Below are 21,350 nucleotides of genomic sequence, written 5' to 3'. Positions count from 1 at the left end.
ACCGGGCTCCGCGTTGCTCCTCTCACTTCAACAGTGCCACCTAGTGCCTTTGGTAAAGCATTTCAAGTGGAAACGGGGGCTCGAAAAGCGGGGAAATCCGCCTTCGAGGCGGAGGGGAGTTACAAAGGGAAGGAGCCCGTCTGGGCGAGGGAAAGCTGCTGGCGGGCGGCCGGCGGGGGGGTGGGCTGGTGACTGCCCGGGCCCCCGGCTGACTGTAAACCATCAACCGAGCAGAGAGTGAACGCTTCTGGTTAAAAAAAAAAAAAAAAAGAAAAGAAAAGAAAATGAAAGCCCCGAACACTGCAGTTTTCCAGTCCTTAAAGTGTCTAACGCGTTTGCTGGCTTGTTTTAACGCAAGTGGCACGGGTATTAATGCCAGTGGGAGCTTTCTTGGGTATTTACTACAGCAAATGTTTCCGAGATTGAATGGGTAAAGCAGGGTTGGAAACTGCAAAGTTCATCCATTCATAGAGGCAATTCCCTTATTAATAAAAACCAGCAGCAGCAAAAACCGTCCCAGCCGAATAGTGGCTGTGGGAGGGACGAGTCCCACACCCCAAGCGCAGAGATGCAGGGAGTGGGGAAAGTGGGGGTCTCACCCCTGCCTACGGGGCACGAAGAGGAAATCAGGTGGTGGCACCGCATGTGTATTGCGTTTCTCTGCAAAATTTGCAACTTAGCTAATTGAATTCCTGCCGCTGAACTGGTCCTTGGCTGAGATCATTTCAATGGGCAGGGTTGGTTTCTTTTTTTTACAGGAGTTCCCTCCCCTCCTTCTTCCCATCCTCCGCCTATTAAAACAACTCAAGTCTCACTTGTTAAAAGACCCCATAACGTGGAGGAGGCAGAAAAGCAGCAGCAGCAGCAGGAAAGAAAAAGACGTCTGGAAAATATTACCCGTTTGCTGCTGCTGCTGCTGAGAAACCTCATTGAAACAGTTACTCGGTCAGCAAGGCATCACCAAAGAGACTTTATCTGATGCTGTACATCTCAAACTTTCAGACGCTGCCTTGCAACTTCTCCAGGCTCCTGGCTAGCCGGGTTTGAAATAAGAGCTTCAGCTTCGACCACGAGAAACTAACTCCTAATTTATTACTTCCAACTTTTTTTAATTATTATTATTTGGAAAAAAAAAAAAAAATCCCACAACTTTGAGCTAGAAACTGAAGCAGAGAAAGACAAATACATGGTAATTGTGAAAACACGTGGGAGAAAATGAGTAGGACTGAATAGCCTTAAACGATTTTTTTTTATTATTTTCCTTTTTAATAATTTTTTATTTCTGAGCGTCTCAGTAAGTCCCTGAAAAGTGCGATTTGATCTTTTACCTCAAACTTGGAAACTGTTCAGCGGGAGCAACGGTACGTGAGACCACACAGCTGGCTGGAGCCCCTCTATGACCAAAGGACAGAAGGACAAGCAAGGTAGGTGATTTATGATTACGCCTCTGTCATCTCAAGAGCAGAAGACCCTCTCCTCCCACCCATCCCCACTATTCAAGGGGGGAAAGCTGAAACAGATCCCCCAAATGCGAGTGGGGCTGGGGGAGGATCTTACCGGCTCTACGCTACACCTATTTCAGCAATAAATAGGACAGCAGTGAGGATGAATGAGGTTTTCAGCTTCAACCCTTCCTCCGTGTAATCCCTTTAAGATATTGCTGAGCTTTAAGATTTGGGGAAAAAAAAAACCAAAAAAACAAACAAACAAAAAACCCAGCGACCAACCAAACCACACAGAGCGCCCCCCCCCCCCAAAAAAAAAAAAAAAAAATACAAAAAACCGAAAACCCCAAACCTAAAATTAAAATAAAATGGAGCAACAGGTTAGGCAGCCGCTCCGCTGCGCCCAGCGGGGGAGGCGAGACCTGCTCCCAGCCCAGGCCGCCTTCTGCCGCCTTCTCCCCCCGGCCGCCCCCTGCCTCTGCCCCCGGGGCCGGGCGGGGGGACGTGACAGGAGCGGAGGGAGGGCCGGGCCGGGGAGGCAGGCGCGGAGGCGGCCGGCGGGAGGAGGGCTGAGCTCTCTCCTCGGAGGGGAGAAACCCGGGCGGCCGAGCTGCGCTGCCCGGGCGCCGCGCCGCGCTGCGCCGAGCGGGGCGGGGAGGGCGCTTTCCCGCAGGCGGGGGGGGACGGGACGGGAGAGGAGGGGCGCGCCGGGGCGGGAGCTGCGGGCTGCCCGCGAACTTCCAGCGCCGCACGCCGCCGCCCCGCCCCGTCGGGCGGCCCGCCGCCGAGACCCGGCCCGGCGCCCGGCGGCGGCGGCGGCGGCGGCGGCTGCTGCTGCTGCGGGGGCCGGGCCGCAGGAGGGTCACGCCGGGTGGGCGCGGGGCGAAGGCAGCTCCAGCGCCGCCTTGAGCGGCCCCCCTCCCTCCCTCCCTCCCATGCCCGGCCGGCGTCGGGCGGGGAATGCCGCCCCGCTCGGCCCGGCCCGGCCGTGCTGCGGGCAGGGGGCCCGGCCGCCCCCGCCAGCCCGGGCACGGGCCGCCGCCGGGCGGAGCGGGGGCCGCCCTCCCCCGTGACGTGGCAGCGCGGGGGATTCCCCCCCGGCGCCCCGCCCACCCGCCGTGACGCAGGCAGCGCCGCCCCCATTGGCTGCGGGGCCGGCCGGGGTTCCCCCGGAGGAGCAGCCCCGCGGCGGCGGGTGGAGCCGCGCGGACCCGGCCCGGGCGAGGGCGGCGGCCGTGGGCGCCCCCTCGGTGGCGGTCACCCCCTCGGTGGCGGCCACCCCCTCGGGAGTCTGCGCGTCCTCGGGGTCTCCTTCGCGGCCGGGACCCCCGCCGGTGACTCTCCGCTGGGCCGCCGTCCCCAACGGCCCCTGCCGGCACCTGTTCGAGCGTGGGCTGGTGTCCGTGGGACGCGGCCGAGGACCGGCTCCTGCGAGCCTCGCCGGACTCCGCGTAGCCGTGGTGGCAAAGAGGGCGAAAGGGGCCTCGAGGGAGAGTTTACCCCACTGCCCCGCCCCAGAGGAGACCCCGGAACGCTACAACACGCGGGGTGGGCTTTTAATCCCTTCCTCGGGGCTCTGCGGTGGCCCCACGTCTCCCACGGCGTAGGCGTTCCTCCCCGCCGGCGCTCTGCTTCGTGGTCTCCTTCCTTAGGGATCGTCTTTCCGTAGGCGCACGTGCGCTTTTTCTCCGGCGCACACGGCGTGTAGCGTGGGTGCCTTGGGGGTCCTTTCAGGGGCTGGGCGGGTGATGTCATTTGGGGGTGATGGCAGGGAAATGTGTTCTCTTCCCCCCGAAAAACTGCTTAAAATCCAGCCCCCGCCGAGGTTAGAGGAGTGTTGTCGCTGGTGTCAGTAAAGCCAGGATTTTATTTCATGCTAGTAAATCTTTCTTCTCCTACAGGCAAGTGCAGAAAAACCTGGGAAAAGGTTTTCCCAGTAGGAAGAGCAGCTCTGCTGGATTCAGTAGAGCTTCCCATGCTAGTTCACTAGCAACACACTCAGCTGTTCATATTTATGGGGTGGAAGCAAATTTGCTTCATTTTGTTACTATTCAAGATTAGCGTATAAAGCAGCAAAGTACTCCTCCATTCAGTGTAATGGGACTCGACTAAGTCAAAAAAGATATGACTGGTGCTTTATAAACAAGTTATAAGATAATAAGCTGTGAACACCAAATAAATATTTATTTGCTGGATTAAGGCACGGAGCAGTCAGCTTTGGGCCAAAAGCATCCATGGGCTTCATAACCAGCAACCAGAAAACATTTCTAAACTAGATTTTTGTTTTACTACAATCCAAAATATCTGAGTACAAATACGATTTAGTTCTTGATTTAGTTCTTAGAGCATTGGGGGGGGGGGGGGGAAGGTTCTTTCTTTTGGTTAATTTAACAACTAATGTATCACTGTCTACATCAGGGACAAATCCAGCCAACAACTGTAGAATTCATTCCGTTTGGTTGCTCAAACCTGTAAGAGACTAAATTTGGGCAGTTTAGTTGGAAACATACATTGAGCAGACAGGAGATGCTTGATTTGCTGATCAAAGCCTGTGCATGCAGATACAGTTTGCCATCATTACTAATCCTGTTCTTTATTTCAAACCTAATCCCAGAGTTAATTTTAGTCTTATGTGAGCCCTTTCCAGAAGATCAATGGCATGACAAAATCTGGAAGTGATAAATAACCAAAAGCACCAGATATGGTAACTCTGCTGCAGTAAAGATGTACAGATGTAACATAACTTTTCAGTTTCCTCTCTGCAGGCTGTAAAATAGAAGAGGGAGTCTGGACAGCTATTTTATGCTTGTAATTAATGTGTACCTGGAATCATTTGTACTTCAAAGACAAATGGTTTATTTTGCCACCAAAATAAGGCTGATAAGTAATCTAAATATTGGGTGAAAAACTGTAGCCCTCGGATACGGTTTGTGTGTACGCACAGAGTATTTGTGTATAAGGCCACATACAGTACGTGTCCGCCTGTGTGCATGGACGCACACACTCGCACATGTACTCAAACGCGCTCACGTCATTGAAGCAGCTGCTCTGTTGAAGTCAACGCTATTATTCTCACAAGGAAGGAGGTTGGGGTTTTTTAAGGCTTATAAAAGTTGATATTCTTCCTTTGGTTGTGTGCAAACTGGCCCTCGGTAGCTGTATGCGCTTATACCCACATGTGTCAGCTTTTATGTTGCCAACCTCACTGATCTCAGGCGTCCTGCTGAGTAAGAGTTGTGTGTTTATTACAGACAAACCCCTATTGACTATACCTTCAGGTGAATGTAGGCAAGGAAAATGGGAAGTGGTGTGGTTCGGTTTTCTCTTGGGTTTTTTTTGAGGAAAACCAGTTATACGGAACTAGAGAGCCGGTGGGTCCTATATCACACCAGAAAGAGGAACATTACAAATATCAGTAATCTAAGCCTTATGAGGCGTTTTGTAGACCTCCAAGAACCTCTTGCATGATCATGATTCCCGTTTTACAGGTGAGGAAGCTGAGAGAGAGGTGAATTCACTTACCTAAGGTCACCCAGCAGGTGAATGGCAACACTAGGAATAAAATCCTAATTGTCTGGGTTCCGGTCCACTCTAAGATTCCCTAATGTAAGAAATGCAGCGGTTAAGCAATGTCCCCTCTGACAACCTTCATGAGGGAGATTAATCTCTATAATAAGTTTGTCAAGTGTATGCATACATTTTTATTATAAGTATCCCAGAAATAGCAGCTTCACAGAAAAAGATGTGGGGTTTTTTTTTATGCCTGCACTACAGAACTGCGGGATATTATTATCCACTGATTTCCCTCTTCAGCAAAATACTTAAGTGCACACTTATCTTTAATGACATACTTACATGCTTTGCTGAATCCAAAGCCTCAGCACTAAGGTTCAGAGGACCATGACTAGTAGACATTAAAGAATACAGATTCTTACAGGTATGTAAAAACGAGTCGTTTTCAAAGATTTTCAGTGCTCAGCACTTCTGGTTGTAACAAAGATTTGCAGACAAGTCTGATGTGCAGACCTCGTACGTGAGGTTGGTTTGTATTACCAATCTATTTTGAATCAGGAGTCCGCTCGTGAAGCCAATGCTACAAGTACTCCCCTCTCCAACCAAATTGCTTGGGTTTGTATTGCAAAGCGATCACTGGGCACACGAACTGGATTCCTCTTGAATGAAACTAATTGCAAGACGTACCCCTGGAGCGCACTTTTCAGACCCTAATGGGTTTTCAATCCACGGGGTCTGACTAAACTGAGTTCAGAGTAAAATATGAGAATGTATCGAGGGTGGAGTTAGGCCTTCAGCACCAGGTGTTCCTCTTCGCAGATCTGTTCTGTAGTATGAGACTATTTTGTGATGTGGCCATAGCCCTAGATGTCTAGAGAGAGGCACAGCTCTTTTGAACCTTTAAAGGTGAAGGGGACAAAATAAACACACTTGTGACCGAACCTTTACTGTAGACTCCCAGACAAATACTGACTTTTGCAGTGTAAGGTTTTTAAAAAACGTCTTCAGGTGTTTGAAATTAAAAAGTGCTAATTCTTTGAAACAACCTTCCAAATCGTTACGTTCTATGTACGAACTTCCTATGTCTCCCCCTCTTGCTTTTTAATCTTCTGGGGAAAAGCTAGCCAGAAGTACTACACGGCAATATGTTCGAGTGTTGTACATAAGAGATGAGTTCTGAAACAGATGATGTAGTGATCTGCATCCCCTGTGTTCCAAGCAAAGCTAACTTCAGTTTGACCTCCCATCAGTCACTGATTCCATGTCCTGTATCAGCAGATGCCGGGGACCACCTGATTGCTTCCTTAGTCCTCATAGCAGCTACACAACGGCTGGTGCAGAACAAGTGAACACACTGCAGATAACAGTGATGTGTTCAGACACCAATACACATAGGTTTTCTGGATGTTTATTTGCCCCTACTCTGTTTATTACTCTCTTGGTGCATTGGTAATGAATTACGCTTTTTTTTTTTTCTCTTTGCCTCCTGACTTTGCAAAGGAATGAACTATCTCCAGGTCCTGTTACTCTCAGGGATACATGAAAGCTGGTTAATAACCATACAGACAGACTGTGCTATATGATTTTGGAGGGGGGCAAAGGTGGTACTTTACCACGGAAGTCAGCAGTGTTCTTTGCTGAGCAAAGACCCAGTCCAAAGCAGGGCATAAGGACCTGCTGAATTTAAGTCAAGTGTCTAGATCTTATTAAAGTTAGATCTATGTACCATAACTACAGTTAAATGCTAGCCTAAATCTTTTTCAGAACAGAGAGAACTCAATCATATTTTGCTATGTTCTTCTAATTTGAGATCTAAGACGTTACTCAGTCTGAGACAGGAGTGTGATCTCTAGTGTTAGAGTTAAGACCTCAGTCATTATACGTACAGTGTAGGTATCAGTCAACTGTTAACCTGAAGTCTTTCATTAAACTAATGTTAGAAGACTACAACTTTTAGTTATGCCAGTTGTTAATAGTAATGTAGAGTAAGTTGTCCTTCATCACCGGTGTGACCAAAAAGAACACTCTTTGTCTGGCTTTATCGGGATTCCAAAAGAGACACAACGTCAACAAACAGTTCACTAGGCGGACTCTGATGATGGGTACATGCAGCAGCTGATTTCTTGGCCATGCTTTTCCAGAGGAGCCTCCAAAAAGGCATACGTTGCCTCCTCCTGTACAGTCGCTACAAGGCACATATATACTTGGAACCGCTTGGTGAATCAAAATGTGTCACTGAATCAGCAACAGCCTACGTAGCATTAGGATTTAGCATATGGCTTTCATATTTCATTTCTACTAGGTGTGCTGGTTAGCGCTGACCAGCTCCATCCATGGAAATAAACAGCTGCAAGATCATGATAACAAATTGCTCAGTAGTAGACTGTGAAGGCTTTCTACATACACTCATCTTGTGCATACGAACCTTGAGCCTGTTTGCTGGAGGCTGTGTAAAGCTTGTACTGGGTTCAGCACGGTGGGGTTAGGTGAAGGTACCCATAAAGAATTTAGGCACCCAGAGTGCAGAGTACAATTTGAAGTCCTATTTCAGGCTTCCTGTGCAGTACATGGGGGACACAGGCACCTCCAAAAAGAGTCTGACACAGCCGGTGCAATCCTATTGCCCCCTGGAAATGTCCTTCAGGGCTGATGCAAAGCAATGGACCCTCTGACTTCTTTCAGTGCTAAATAGCTTTCACTCTTAAAAAAAAAAAAAATAAAGAAATAACATTGCAGGTACTATCTTCTTCCTCCTGCTTTACAGAACTGGTTAAAAGCCTGCCCAGAAAGTGCAAGATCCAGGTATGACTCCAGAGATAGTAAGGTAACCTACCAACTCACCTTCTGACCAGGTGAGGAGCTCTGTCCCTCTCCTCACTCCGACACCATGTTCCCATGTAGCAGCAGTTCCATGTGTATACAGAAACGACCGGCAATTATCTTTGTTGATCCAGGAATATGGGCTGGCTGCCTGTCTTCCATGTGTTGAGCAGCTCATCCCTAGCCTAGGCAGTGCTTTTTTTCTTTTAAGTGCTGCAGTGCCTGTTTCCCAGGACAAACTTACTGGGTTAAATCCCTCAAGGAACTGAAGATCCATTAGGCTGAGACATAAACAAAACACTAACCTGCACTGATCATACGAATGAGGTGTGTAGGGTACTCGCCACCAATTAGTCAGCTGTTGAATAGGGCTGTAGTGATAGCAAGTTTGGCTATAAGCAATTACATTTTGCTGAAAGAATATTGCTAGCCCTTAGAAAGAGTGCTTATCAGTGAAATGACTGAAAAGTAATTGTGGCTTTGAAAGTTAACGTGGGTGTTTCTCCTTCACCAAGTATTTGACTCAGCTTGACTCAGCATGGCATTATTTTAGGCTTGCACTGTTAAAACACAGTACTGTACACTGATTCTCTCATAATACTTCATTTTAGCTTTGTGTGACAAGTTCAGGAAACTTCAGGAATGGATTTCAACTGGAGTCTTATGAAGGATGTCCTTTTACATTTCACTGCAGTAGGCCAGGCGAGATACTCATAACAGCACTGCCTGTCCTTAGAATCTCTGATGCAGCGATTCCCTACCCTCGGTGCTAGTATTTGACTCAGCAGTTCATTTTTGGTCCCAGACTTGCACAAGCGTCATTTCCTTTTAACTTCTTGGCTCAATTATTGGAGAAGGGTGGAGAGGTTTTGGCTTCTTTGCCATTGTTTGGGCACGTTCATGTTGATAAAGATCAGTTCTGCTGGGCAAGCTATCAACAGCTCACGTGCTAAAGCTTGAGAATATTGAGCAACTTTTTCCAGACTTTCCCTGAGATTCACTCAGTTAAAAGACTATACATAAAAACCTCAATTGCACATACAAAGGGGAAAGTTTCTTTGATGAAAGCCAGGAATTTAGATCAAAACACAGTTTATTTTCCCAAGGTTGACAGTGAAAGGATAGAAAAAAAAAAAGCTGTTTTATTAAGACCAGAAATCCATTTCTTGATCTTAAAAGACTGTTTTTTTGCAAGGGAGGGAAGCTGTGCTGTAATGACAAGATCAGAGAATGCTTTTATTTTTTTTCTCCTTTTGTGTGGAAACACTTCATATGAAGAGAAAAGCAATAGCAAATTAATATAAAAGAAGGCTGGTACAGTATACAGTCAGTCAAATGTAAATGCTCCAGATCTTAATCTAAATCCTGTGAGCCCTACCCGTACAAGCGCTCCATTTATTTCAGCCATATAATTCTTAATGTAAGCAGACTTTAGCCCCTACTCACTAAAAGGAATTTTCTATTTCTGGCAAGAGAAGAGAAATAGTGTACCCCAAATGGGAAAGCAGAGTACAACTGCACTGTTAATGAAACATTTACCTTGATGTTTGTGACCTTCTGTGTGCTTGAGGGATTAATAAACACACAGGCTATTTGACTTCAAGGTAATCTAGAGGGGATCCATTACTTAATCTGTTTTCTAAAGCGAGTCTATTTTGGGCACTGAGTTTTAATTCACCTATAGTGGTGGTAAGCATAAGCTATCTTTTATTAGGCTTCTTTATGACCCCCATTGTTAAAGACTTTCAGACAGGCCAGGGCAGGGACGGTCCCTTTTGCTGATGGGTGATTATAGCACCTGTTGGAGCCCAGCCGTTAAGTATTCAAGGAAGTCCTAGAGATAGGGTCCGATTTCTTTAACAGTGTCTCCAAATATACATTTAAGAGGCTTCCTCCTGTCTTGAAATTTAAGACCCTAAATAGCCAGTGGAAAAATGCATAGTCTTTGTAACCTCAGACTTTATGTTCGCCTAGTTTATTTTTATTTTGTAAGTGATTCTGTGTTGACTTTTTTTTTTTCCAAGCCTGTAACTTTTCAGACAGAAATATAATTGATGACAGCTATGCTGCTGCAGCTTGGTAGTATTTTTTTCAAGAAAGAGTTAAAGGCATATATGATGTAAGGAAGTGCTGTTCCAACTTCAGCTTTGGCCAACAGATGGTGAAACAAACATGATCAGCAGACGAGCAAGATGATAGCAGCAGGGAAAATATGAATAATAGTAAGAAAATACAAACATTAAGACCATTACTCGGAGAGGTCCTAATTCAGCAAAATATTCAAGCATGAGTTTCAGATTCATTGACTTGCAACGCACTTACTGGGTTAGCCTTAAATAGACATTATCTGTTTTATGTCCTTAACGTCAAACACATCAATTGACATAAGACATTGTCATTAACTTTCCTGTAATTCTGAGAAAGCTGTTGCATAAAGTCGTTAATGTGATTGCCAAGAAAAAGCAGTTAGGCAGAATACATTATGCCTGTCTGCCTGCCTACATCGTTTGTCTCAAGAATACCAGAGCACCCTCCGTGCCAGCCAGCTCCTCCAGAGCCCAGAGCTTAGGTTAGAAGATTTTACAGGCAGGTAACCTAAATACGCAGAAGTGGTCAGAATCAACCTATGTTCTAATGAATTTCTGAGTCCAGGGTGGAGTCTTGGCTCTGTTAAATTAATGTGTACTTTTGCCACAGACTTAATCTCAGTCAAGCTTTAGCCCTATACACACATGCTCACACGTGCATATATCTATGTACACAAATGTATGAATAATACATTTTTGCAATGGAATTAAGAAGACCTTTTAAAGCAGATGTCTGATTATATAAATATAAATTATAAATATAGTCAGACATCTGTTTAAAAAATTATAAATACATTCAGACATCTGTTTTAAGAATGTCTTTCCAATATTTTTGCAAATATAACTAAGTGACAGAAGCGATTCCGGGTGGGATGCAGTCGTGACATGGATGGGGGATGAGGAGGGGCTGCCCAGACATTCAGCTGTTCCGCTCACCCGTGACCATATGAAGCGAGTGGTGGCCCAAAAGCCCCTTCTCCAACCCCCCCCAGGGTAATATGACAGAGGGTCTCAATTCAGCAAGCCCAGGCTGCCAAAATAAGATCCTGACACAGAGAGCACCTTCTGTGAGGACATTACAAATGGTAGAAAACATCCCTGGTACAGTAAAGGTATTTGAATCTTCACGTGGAGGAAGTACTGCAAATAGATGTTGAGCGAGGTGATGCAGTAAGTCCGTGACACAGCCAGAAGCACAGGGTGTATCTGTTGATGCCGAGCTCTATGTTGTAGCCACACGCACCTCTTACGAGGTCTTATATCAGCAAGGGGTGGCTCTGCTAACGACTTCCGTGCTTCTTTGCAGATGTATTGTGAGAGGTTTATATGTATCCTGAGAATACTTGGAACCACCCTCTTCGGGGTGTCCCTCCTGCTGGGAATCACCGCTGCTTACATTGTGGGCTACCAGTTCATCCAAACAGACAACTACTACTTCTCCTTTGGACTCTATGGTGCTATCCTGGCATCACATCTCATCATCCAAAGCCTGTTTGCCTTCCTAGAGCACAGGAAAATGAAGCGGTCGCTAGAGACTCCAATCAAGCTGAACAAAACAGTTGCCCTTTGTATTGCTGCCTATCAAGAGGATCCTGACTACTTAAGAAAATGTTTACTTTCTGTGAAAAGATTGACCTACCCTGGAATTAAAGTTGTTATGGTCATTGATGGGAACTCGGAAGATGACGTTTACATGATGGACATTTTTACTGAAATCATGGGTAGGGACAAATCTGCCACTTATATCTGGAGTAATAACTTCCACGACAAAGGTCCGGGTGAGACGGAGGAGTCTCACAGAGAGAGCATGCAACATGTATCTCAGCTGGTCCTGTCCAACAAAAGTGTTTGCATCATGCAGAAATGGGGTGGAAAAAGAGAAGTAATGTACACAGCATTCAAAGCACTGGGGAGAAGCGTGGATTATGTACAGGTAGGTATTAGAGCACCAGGTCAGTGCCAATTCAAACACACTTTGAAAGAAAGCAGCTTTTGTGTATTTCGTGCAGCATGTTAGAGGCCATCCTAGTCCCTGATGAACACAGTGCTCCTTTCAGTCTGTTTGGAAACAGCTTGACCGTTAAAAGCGTATTTTGCTACCTTTTAAAATGGTCAACCTATCCATGAATATGTTAAATCTGTGCACCAGCTACTGGAGAAATCCTTTCCCAGACTTCAGTACTGCCTCCTCATCCAAATGGTTTTGCTTCCGACAAAGCCAGTGGCTTCCTGAAGACCCCATCTCTGCTCCTGTAGGTTGAGATCTTGGATAAGGTTTTATTTTGTGAGGTTGTTAGTGGCCCCATATGCAAGTAGACAGACAGGTATTTGGTGGCACCAGGGAATGTCTCGGAGCAGTGGTGGAGTCTGTAAAAAAGATGGGGATATTTTAAAGGCTTCGAAGGCCATGCGGAGTATTCAATAAAAGGGTCAATGTGCAGCCTTGAAAGAAAGATTTCTTCAGCTAAGGCCTGAAGGAGCTTTTGCTTCATCACTTACAGCTGCATTACCTCACTCACCGCGACTTGGCCTTTCAAGCCCTTATGACACTATTCACTTAAAAATGAATTAGGCTGGGTCCTCTCTCCCTGTTTCCAAAGCAGCAGAGACACATTTCTTTCCAGCTGCCTTGGATCCCGTGAAAGATTTTCTATGTTTTTGCCTTACACATGGAAGCGCTCCTTGCTCCTGCAAACAGCCCTGCTGACTGCGGGAAGGGGAAGAGGTTGGGTGTGGAGGAAGGGGAGTGGGATCAGGGTTTCTGGCTGGACACTGAGGACCCTTCTCTATCGATCAAGGCCAGCAAGGCTCATTTGACTAATCCCACTGAATGTGACATGATCTTCCTAATTAACCACCCTCAGCCCTTCCTCCCGTCTCCCGACCTCAGAGCATCCGGCAGTCTCCTCCAGTGGAGCGGCAGCTCCCCACGAGATGCTCTTGGCTGGCTCAGGGCAGCTGCGTGGCTGAGCCCGATGTGTTTCTGGGGTCCATGCCCAGCCTTGTGCGAGGGGGTGTGTGGGGTGTGCGGGGTGTGCGCGCTCCGCTCCGCACAGCATCCACAGGCACAGTGTCCAAGGGATGCGGAAAGGCTGCCGGTAGCTGGGCTGAGGGCAGCGAGTCCTCCATGCACAGGAGGGGCAGAAACTGAAAAGTGCTGGGAACCGCACTGTTATTGGAGCTGGGAATGTAAGGCAAAGATTTAAAACGCATCCCCTACTGCTTCCAAAATTGAAATTGATTTATTCTCTGAAAACAATGGGCTTAAGCTCTCCATTGTCTGCAGTTCGGTTCTGTGCTGTGAGGGACTATGATGGGATAAAAATGCTGGTTTTCTTTATTAGCGTGGTTTTATAATCACTTTGCACAGAAGTATCAGATTGCAGAGAGAGAAGGCAGGGAGGAAACAGATTCTCTGCAAGTTTCTTCCCTCAGTCCAGCTCTTGCATTTGCTCAGGGAACCTGGAAAAAGCGTTTCTATTTCAACAGTCATACCATAAACTGAGAAAATGGAAGAGTTATTTCTGTTTTTTCAGTCAATTAATGCTCCTGACCTGGCTCAGAAGTCCTAATGAATGTGTCAGGGACTGCAGTGCTCCTGTAAGCAGCTACCAAAGGCTGCAGTAATGATTGATGCCACAGTCACATCTACAGTCACATCTATACCAGAAATGCAGCACCTTGGTGGCCCTGGCTACTACACAGTCATGATGTAATGCAGCTAAAATGTGGCTCTGTTTTATGAATGAATGGAGGTTGAGATATTTCAAATGGTTCTTTGGGGGTACCCAGGGTAAATTACTTTAAACAGGCCTGACATTTTAAGGGCTGAGCAATTTGCATCGATGATCAAGCACTAAAAAAGTGGACCAGTCAGCACTATTGCCCACCCCTGAAACTGTGGGCCTTACGGTTCTTAAAAGACACCTTCAGGTTACAGACAGGCAATCATAAGCAGTCAGACCAATGCAGATAACGAGCTGTTGCTCATTAGTGGCCTCTCATTAAATACCCGAAACTGCTGTGAAGGCTGATTTCCGTCCTGGAAGAGGGTAGGAGGGTGCAAGGAGTTAAACTGGCAGATATTGTCTGCTCAGAGCTGGTCGGGGCAGCTGGGATGCAATTCATCTTGGCTGATGGAGGTACCAGCGCAGCCTGAAGTTCTCAAAGCAGCTTAGATAAACTGCCACTGGTTATAACAAGTATCTGAACAGCTCGCATAAGGTCGAGTGTCCCTTTCATGCGACTCTATGACCCAAGGCAGTAATTTCTAGGTCACTAAGCCCTTAAGTGGAAAGATGACAAATTACCTCTTGGGGTGTGCTAGGCCACCCCTGGCTGGGCAGACCTTGGTGTGTTTTATTTGGGTTCCTAAGTGTCTGTCTTTCTCTGGGCGTGTCCTTTTTTCAGCTGCAAAAACCTCATCCAGATGGAAAATGATGGTTTGTCAGGTTTGGCCCAGAAACCCAGACCTGTCCACTGTGCTGGCATGCCCAGGACACATGCTGGTAATTTGTAAATAAATCCAGTGTTTTCAGGATTCCTCATCTCAGATTAATGATGTTGCTTATGGGCAGGTCTTTCTGCTATAGATAAATGCATCTGATAGTGTGGGGCTGCTCAGCTGCATCAAGTGACAAGTGCTGGAGGGGAATCGGAGGAGCTGGGGAGGGAGCTGATCCCAGCCCACCACTCGCTGTCACAAGAAACGGGATGAGTATCACTGCCTGGGCCCTGGGTGGTCAGCAACAGCAAATTCCCTGCTCAAAACACTCAGCAACAGGTCTGTGCAGGAAGCCCCAGATAAAAACATAGGCATCCTTTCTCCTCTTCAGCAGAATTGTTTTGCTCCCTTTCTGTCACCAAGTGCTATCACTGATGACAGCTTTCCACCAAAGCTGGAGGCACATCTTGGCCAGGTTACAGAGGTGCTCCTCGGGATGAGTCCTTTGGGCAGAGGAGCTGGATGCATCAAGTTAGCAGGAGCTGGAGATGCTTGTGGCTTTTCTCCTGATGGAAATATGAGAGCTTTCATCACCTTTCTCCTTTTGGCCCCCTCCGAGCGAGCACAGAGGGGAGCGTGTTGGCAGACGCTCAGCTGCATCCTGAACTATATGCAGCCCGACTATCCCAGGTAACCTTCCCGCTCAAGTCTGGTCCGTAGCAGAGTCCCAAAACACTCTCCTCCCCCCTCATACACCAGACATGAAAGTTCCTGCTCCCCTGGAACGAGATGCCTTAGGCTGAACTGAAAGGTTGGACGAAAGGACACCAAAATTAGGATACCCGATATGAAGCCTCACCAGAATCTGACTTAATATGTTGCTCATGCAGAGCTACCGGCTTTTGCCCCTACCGTCCCCATCTGAAATCACAGGAATGCAACATGGGGATAAACTGAAAGCAGTATGAGAATCTGTAGGGCAGGATTCAGCCAGCTGGAGGGGTGTTTCTGGGACAGCCTCCTCTGCTCCAGTTTCTGGGTGTCTGTGAAATGAGTTTACAGGCGATGGGGGCACCGCTTTCAGCAGCAGCAGCTGTGATAAGGAGACACCCGCTCATTTTAAACAGGCTGCAGCCCCTGTCATTCTCCTCTGAGCAAACGAAAGCAATGCCAGCTGCCTCACAGACTGGCCAGCTTGTCTGAACCCTCCTCCTACTCTCCGGGGGAAAGCCAATTGCTAATGTACACAGTGTTTAGTTGACTAGGAGTGTTTGTGTGGCTGAAACGCCTTCTGTGTGTCATCTATTTCTGCCCTGGTCTCGTGGAGTACTGTACTTTGGGACTTGCTCTTTCTGGCCTTACGTATTTTTTATAAGAATGCCAGAGGAAAATAGCAAATAATTTCTATATATCAAATGTCAAATCCCTGCACTACTAATAACACATCATGCGTCTAAAATTAAAAATGAGTTTGTTCTGGAATCCAAAATGCATCTTACATGGACTGCTAAAGCCTTCCGAGAGTGAAAGAACTATTAGGTTTCTTCCCAGACTCCGAGTTGACTTTTTCTATTTCTTTTTTATAACAAGTGTCTGGAATTTAACTCCTCGCTCCTTCCCTCATATGGCAATGGGAAACATTTGGCCAGGGTGCTCCAACCATGCCGTTGATGCAGGAAAACTTTATGTCAGGGCTCAGCAGGAATCTGCCATACACCCACAAACATTGTCTTGCTCTGCAGTGCCCCATCTCTGAGAGCATATCTTATTCGAAGAAGCCAGCCCAGTGTGCCAGTAAAACAAATAGAACTGATACAGAAAAGAGGTTTTTTTTGCATGCACAGCCCTAACAAGCACTGTTTCATTCAGCACCACTCCTTGCTGCCTGATACAAATAGCCTTTAACAGAAGTATCAGTGCAGACTCCAAAGTGAGATTTAATTGCATTCAGGAGAATATGCATTTAGAGTCACTACAATCACTCGCATGATTTTTATTTTCTTCTCTAGTGTGCTCCTTAACCCTTTTTTGTTCTTGTTTTGTCTTACTTGTAGGTCTGTGATTCAGATACAATGCTTGATCCAGCCTCATCTGTGGAGATGGTAAAGGTTTTAGAAGAAGACCCAATGGTTGGAGGAGTTGGAGGTGATGTGCAGGTGAGTATGACAGTTTTCAGATTAACAGAGGGGTTTCAGCAACTATTTGCACTGCAAGAGATTTCCTTGCCTGGAATAACATTGAATATACTGCAATACCATTACAGAGGCTCTCATGATACCTTAACCTTTCTGTCTGTTGAACGTAAATTCTTATTCTTGGATGTGAGCACTGTATATTTTTAACACCCATAGAAAGCAAACAAATATTATTCTGCCCCATATACGTTGGCATGTCAGGCCCCATGGCATCGTCACGACTGTTGTGGCAGCTCTGAGTCTCTCAGTATAATTGCTTGCTCAGGGTACCAAAGAAAAGCTATAAGGGAGCAGGGAATTGAGAACAGGTCTCCCAAAGCCAAGTCCAGCACCCCAAGCACTTCAATTATGTTACTAGTGGCAGCCAAGATTGTTAGGAATAAAAGCCTTTTTGAAATGCAGTGCACTATGCACTCTGTGCATTGTTGGGTTTCCTCTGCATCTCTGTCAGGCAGGACAATGGAAAGCCCCCAAGTCAGCCAAGCTCCACTTCTGTTAGGATTTCCAGCATTGCTGAGTTTGGCTGACAGCAACAGCAAAGGGCTGTTTATTCTTTTTTGACACAATTGCTTCTGCTGCAATTTATAAAGAAAAATGCATATGAATATTTCAGTTGGCCTTAGGATTGGTCCCCCCTACTCAGTTGGGCTTTTATGTGAGACAGAGGAGAAAGGGCCACCTATATGGGCAAGCACCTACTAATGAACACCCCAATAGTGAGAAGTATTTTAGGCATGTGGCTCTTAACTCCAGAAATTAAGATTCCCGCAGAAACCTGAATATCTTTGTGGCTCCGGACTGACCACAAACCAGGTGTCACACTCACTCGATGCATGTGAGATGCCAGGCACCTGTGAACACAACTGGAAGGAGGCAGTACGGGTTCAGCTATGATGCTGAAGGTTCATAAGCATCTGCAGAGAGAGGTGGGAAGGACATGCGTCCTCTGGGAGGAAAGGTGACAGAATGGAGGTGCTGGGGCTTTTTTTTTTTTTCCCCAATTCACTTTCCAGCATACACCAAATACATTTGAGCCAGGCTTGAGCTTATCCCTCAGCCTTGCTGCTTCTAAAATGTTCTGGAATTAAATAGAAATAGAGACAAGATTGGCCCTTGGCCTCCAAACCTGACAGAAATTAGAGGATATGTCAGATATGGGGACATAGTCCAGGGGTCAAACCTCTAGGGCCAGCCTTGTGATACCGAACAGACATTTGAAGGCTTCATCTCGCCCTTCCTGTCAATGTCCTGGACTGTATATAAGGTAAGTCCTGGATTCACCGTGAGTTGGACACAGGAGTGATGTTCCCCCTGTATTTCAGCTAATGGTGCTCTAGTCTCTGCAAATTCCTTATTGATCCAATGCCTATAGTTTTGTGTCTCAAGAGCTCCTCTAAAATGAAAACCTTTTTTTACTTTGCAGATTTTGAACAAATACGATTCCTGGATCTCCTTTCTGAGCAGCGTGAGATACTGGATGGCATTTAACATAGAAAGAGCCTGTCAGTCCTATTTTGGCTGTGTACAGTGCATCAGCGGACCTCTGGGAATGTACAGAAACTCTTTACTCCATGAATTTGTGGAAGATTGGTACAATCAAGAATTTATGGGCTCCCAGTGCAGCTTCGGAGATGACAGGCATCTAACTAACAGAGTGCTAAGTCTGGGCTATGCAACAAAATACACAGCTAGATCCAAGTGCCTTACCGAAACACCAATAGAGTATCTCAGGTGGCTGAATCAGCAGACCCGCTGGAGTAAATCGTACTTTAGAGAGTGGCTTTATAATGCAATGTGGTTCCACAAGCACCATTTGTGGATGACCTATGAAGCTGTAATCACTGGATTCTTTCCTTTCTTCCTTATCGCCACAGTCATTCAGCTCTTCTACAGGGGAAAAATCTGGAACATCCTCCTCTTCTTGTTGACAGTTCAGTTAGTGGGCCTGATAAAGTCTTCCTTTGCCAGCTTCCTTAGGGGCAACATTGTCATGGTTTTCATGTCACTCTACTCAGTGTTGTACATGTCAAGTTTACTGCCAGCAAAGATGTTTGCAATTGCCACGATAAACAAAGCAGGGTGGGGCACATCAGGAAGAAAAACCATTGTAGTTAATTTTATAGGACTCATTCCAGTCTCCATTTGGTTTACAATCCTCCTAGGTGGCGTAATTTTCACTATCTACAAGGAATCAAAAAAGCCATTTTCTGAGTCAAAACAGACAGTTCTCATCATTGGCACAATACTCTATGCATGTTACTGGGTTATGCTTTTGACTTTGTACTTGGTTCTTATCACCAAATGTGGCAGGCGGAAGAAAGAGCAACACTATGACATGGTGCTAGACGTATGATGTTTCCGTGGGAAGTTACCCAGAGCGTTGTAAAGCAACCCAACGACCTTGTAGTATCTGTGGCATCAGACGAATGTTGCCAAGGGAAATGGATCATTGCTGCTGGGAATAGGACATTTATATTCCTCTGGGTTCATTTTCATCCTGCCAAAGTAAGGAAAAAAAATCCAACAATAAAAAATGATTTTATTTTTTCCAAGGGGGGGGAACATGCAAACCACACAGTTTCGACCTGTTCGCAAGAAAATGGGAGAACTTCTATGTTTATGCACTTTTTTTTATTGTGCATACGCCTGACAGTGTTACGTTCTATATACCTCACTGGTCATGCTTATGTGTGTGGACAGGAAGGAAAGGAATTTGGAGAATCAAGAAAAGGATCTTACAACCCCTTGCAACCTAATTTATGAACTTCTCTTTTTTTTATAGTTCTGTTTATAGGAAGGGTCTTTTGTGTTAGGCTGCCAAATGTAATGCCAAAGGTAAATTTTAAGAGGCCATTGGCTGAGCTGTATTTTTATATTATTGTATTATTTGTGTGTGTGTATTTTTAAGCCAACTTTTTTTTAAATCACATATTTTATATTTTACTATCTGCCAAAAAAAGCTGCCTCCCCACCATTTTGTTCTTTAGCCTTTTTAAGTACATTTGGGAAAAAAGATCATACTTTCTCCCCCCCAAATTTGTGCTGAATTGATATTGTTCACAACAGAAAGAATAAAAAGTCTCTCTGCATTTTTGCAACTGATGAATGGTTATTTCTGTGAAAAGGCATTTAAATGTGCTCTTTGAAGACATTTATTAGGGAAGGCCCAACATTGTCAGTTTTTGAATACAAGCATAAAAAAGGCGTTAAAAAGGCCAAAGGGGTAGATATGTGCAATTTGGGGTTTTGTTTTGGATAACATTTTAAAACGGAAATTTGCTTCTCTGCTGAGAGCATAATATCCCTGGCATGCGCAATAGCCATAAGGCAAGGCAGACCTCCGTGCCACTGGAAAAGACATTGCCATAGGAAAGCTCCCACTGATTTTATATGGGACCTGAGGAGTCAAAAACCTTCTGATCTGGAGAAATATTGGACACCCAAAACTACTGTTGACTTCACTGATGGTCGTAGTTGTTCATAATGTGCTAGTTACCAAGCAGATTGTTCAGATTTTGAGTTTAAAATCAACACTTTCAAAATGTGGGTGTCTTACTATAAAACTTCTGCAGTGCCCTTCACACAGTTTACAGAAAATATAACATCAGCTTCTCTGACATCCAGTGTAATACAGACCCCAGTACTGAGCCCAGCAATTTGTGTCTGACTAGAGCATATCTACCAGAAAAGAAGCCAATATTTTTATCAGAAAACATCAAGCCTTAGCAAATCCATCACATCCTTGGTGCCTAATAATCAGTCTTGGACATTTATTTTGGACCATGGTTTTGAGAAATAATATTCAGGACTAAATTCTGCAGTCCTTCACCAGCCAAAGGAACATGGCATTGAGCCCTAAATTAATTTATAAAGAGCAACGGAAAGCCAGCTGCATACAGATACATGCCCTTTTTAGATTCTGGTATTAAAAGCACTGTGGTAAAGCAGAAATCAGCATATGATGCTTAAAGAACTTAGAAGCATTTTCAGCTTCTCTTTTTTATGCAGACATGAATAGATTCTGCTGTAGAATGAACTGCACACACACTACCTTATTTGTCTGATTATCTTGAGGTACATGATTGCTTGAAAGTCATACTAATATTATGTTAATGATCAGAGAGTTGATTCATGTTGATTACAAAATAGAACAGTATTAAAAAAAAGCAAAAGAAACAGTAAAAATAAAAAAAAAAAACTTGACTATGCCTTTTAACTATTTATGATGTAAGTTAAAGCTTGGGTTAACATTCAAATGTCAAATAAATCCTCTCATTCTATAAAAAGATTGAATTAATTGCCTGTATTTATTCTAGCAATTATTCAATGTACTTCCAATATAGGTTGTATAGTATAATTGTTACTTTCATAAATAAAATATTTTTGATAAGATTATGACTAATTCGTGGTATTTCCGATCAGCGCTTCTGCTTCGAAACCATACATCTGCACGGTTGGAAGGCTGTTGTTATCATGTCACCAGCCTGATTCCCAAGCAGGCACTTGCCACCGCGCAGCAGAGCACCTGGGCAGTGGAGCGGGCAGGGACGGGTCCCTGAGCCGAGAGGCAGCACAGTCCACGGGCAGCGCTTGGAGTCTCTGCCTGCCTCTGCCAGCAGCTGCTAGATGAATTCGGTCAAAACAATCCCTTCCCTTTTCCCTCAGCTTCCTGAGCTGTAAAACAGGAACAGCAATCCAACCTCCTTTTGGGAAGCGCTTTGAAGCTCATGGCCAAAGTACTTCACATGTGAGCTGGTATTTTCCAGCCCTCCCGTCCACTCGAAGTTACTACCCTCCATGGCTGGGGAAGCAGAGAGCATGTGCGTGGCCTGCTGCCGCTCCTCAT

General features: G+C 45.6%; 1 protein-coding gene across 1 annotated transcript; it reads left to right on the top strand.

Moving 5' to 3' along the window:
* The first annotated feature begins 838 nt into the window (after positions 1-838).
* HAS2 (hyaluronan synthase 2) lies at positions 839-20,797 on the top strand. The gene is made up of 4 exons (XM_049824775.1): positions 839-1,424; positions 11,172-11,798; positions 16,364-16,465; positions 17,928-20,797. The coding sequence occupies exons 2-4, from the start codon at positions 11,172-11,174 to the stop codon at positions 18,855-18,857; spliced, it is 1,659 nt and encodes a 552-aa protein (XP_049680732.1). The 5' UTR covers positions 839-1,424; the 3' UTR covers positions 18,858-20,797.
* Positions 20,798-21,350: the final 553 nt, after the last annotated feature.

The sequence above is a fragment of the Accipiter gentilis genome, chromosome 2 (assembly GCF_929443795.1).
Source record: "Accipiter gentilis chromosome 2, bAccGen1.1, whole genome shotgun sequence".
Taxonomy (NCBI): Eukaryota; Metazoa; Chordata; class Aves; order Accipitriformes; family Accipitridae; genus Astur; species Astur gentilis.
The sequence above is the reverse complement of the archived record's forward strand: the minus strand, read 5'-3'. Positions and strand labels throughout refer to the sequence as shown.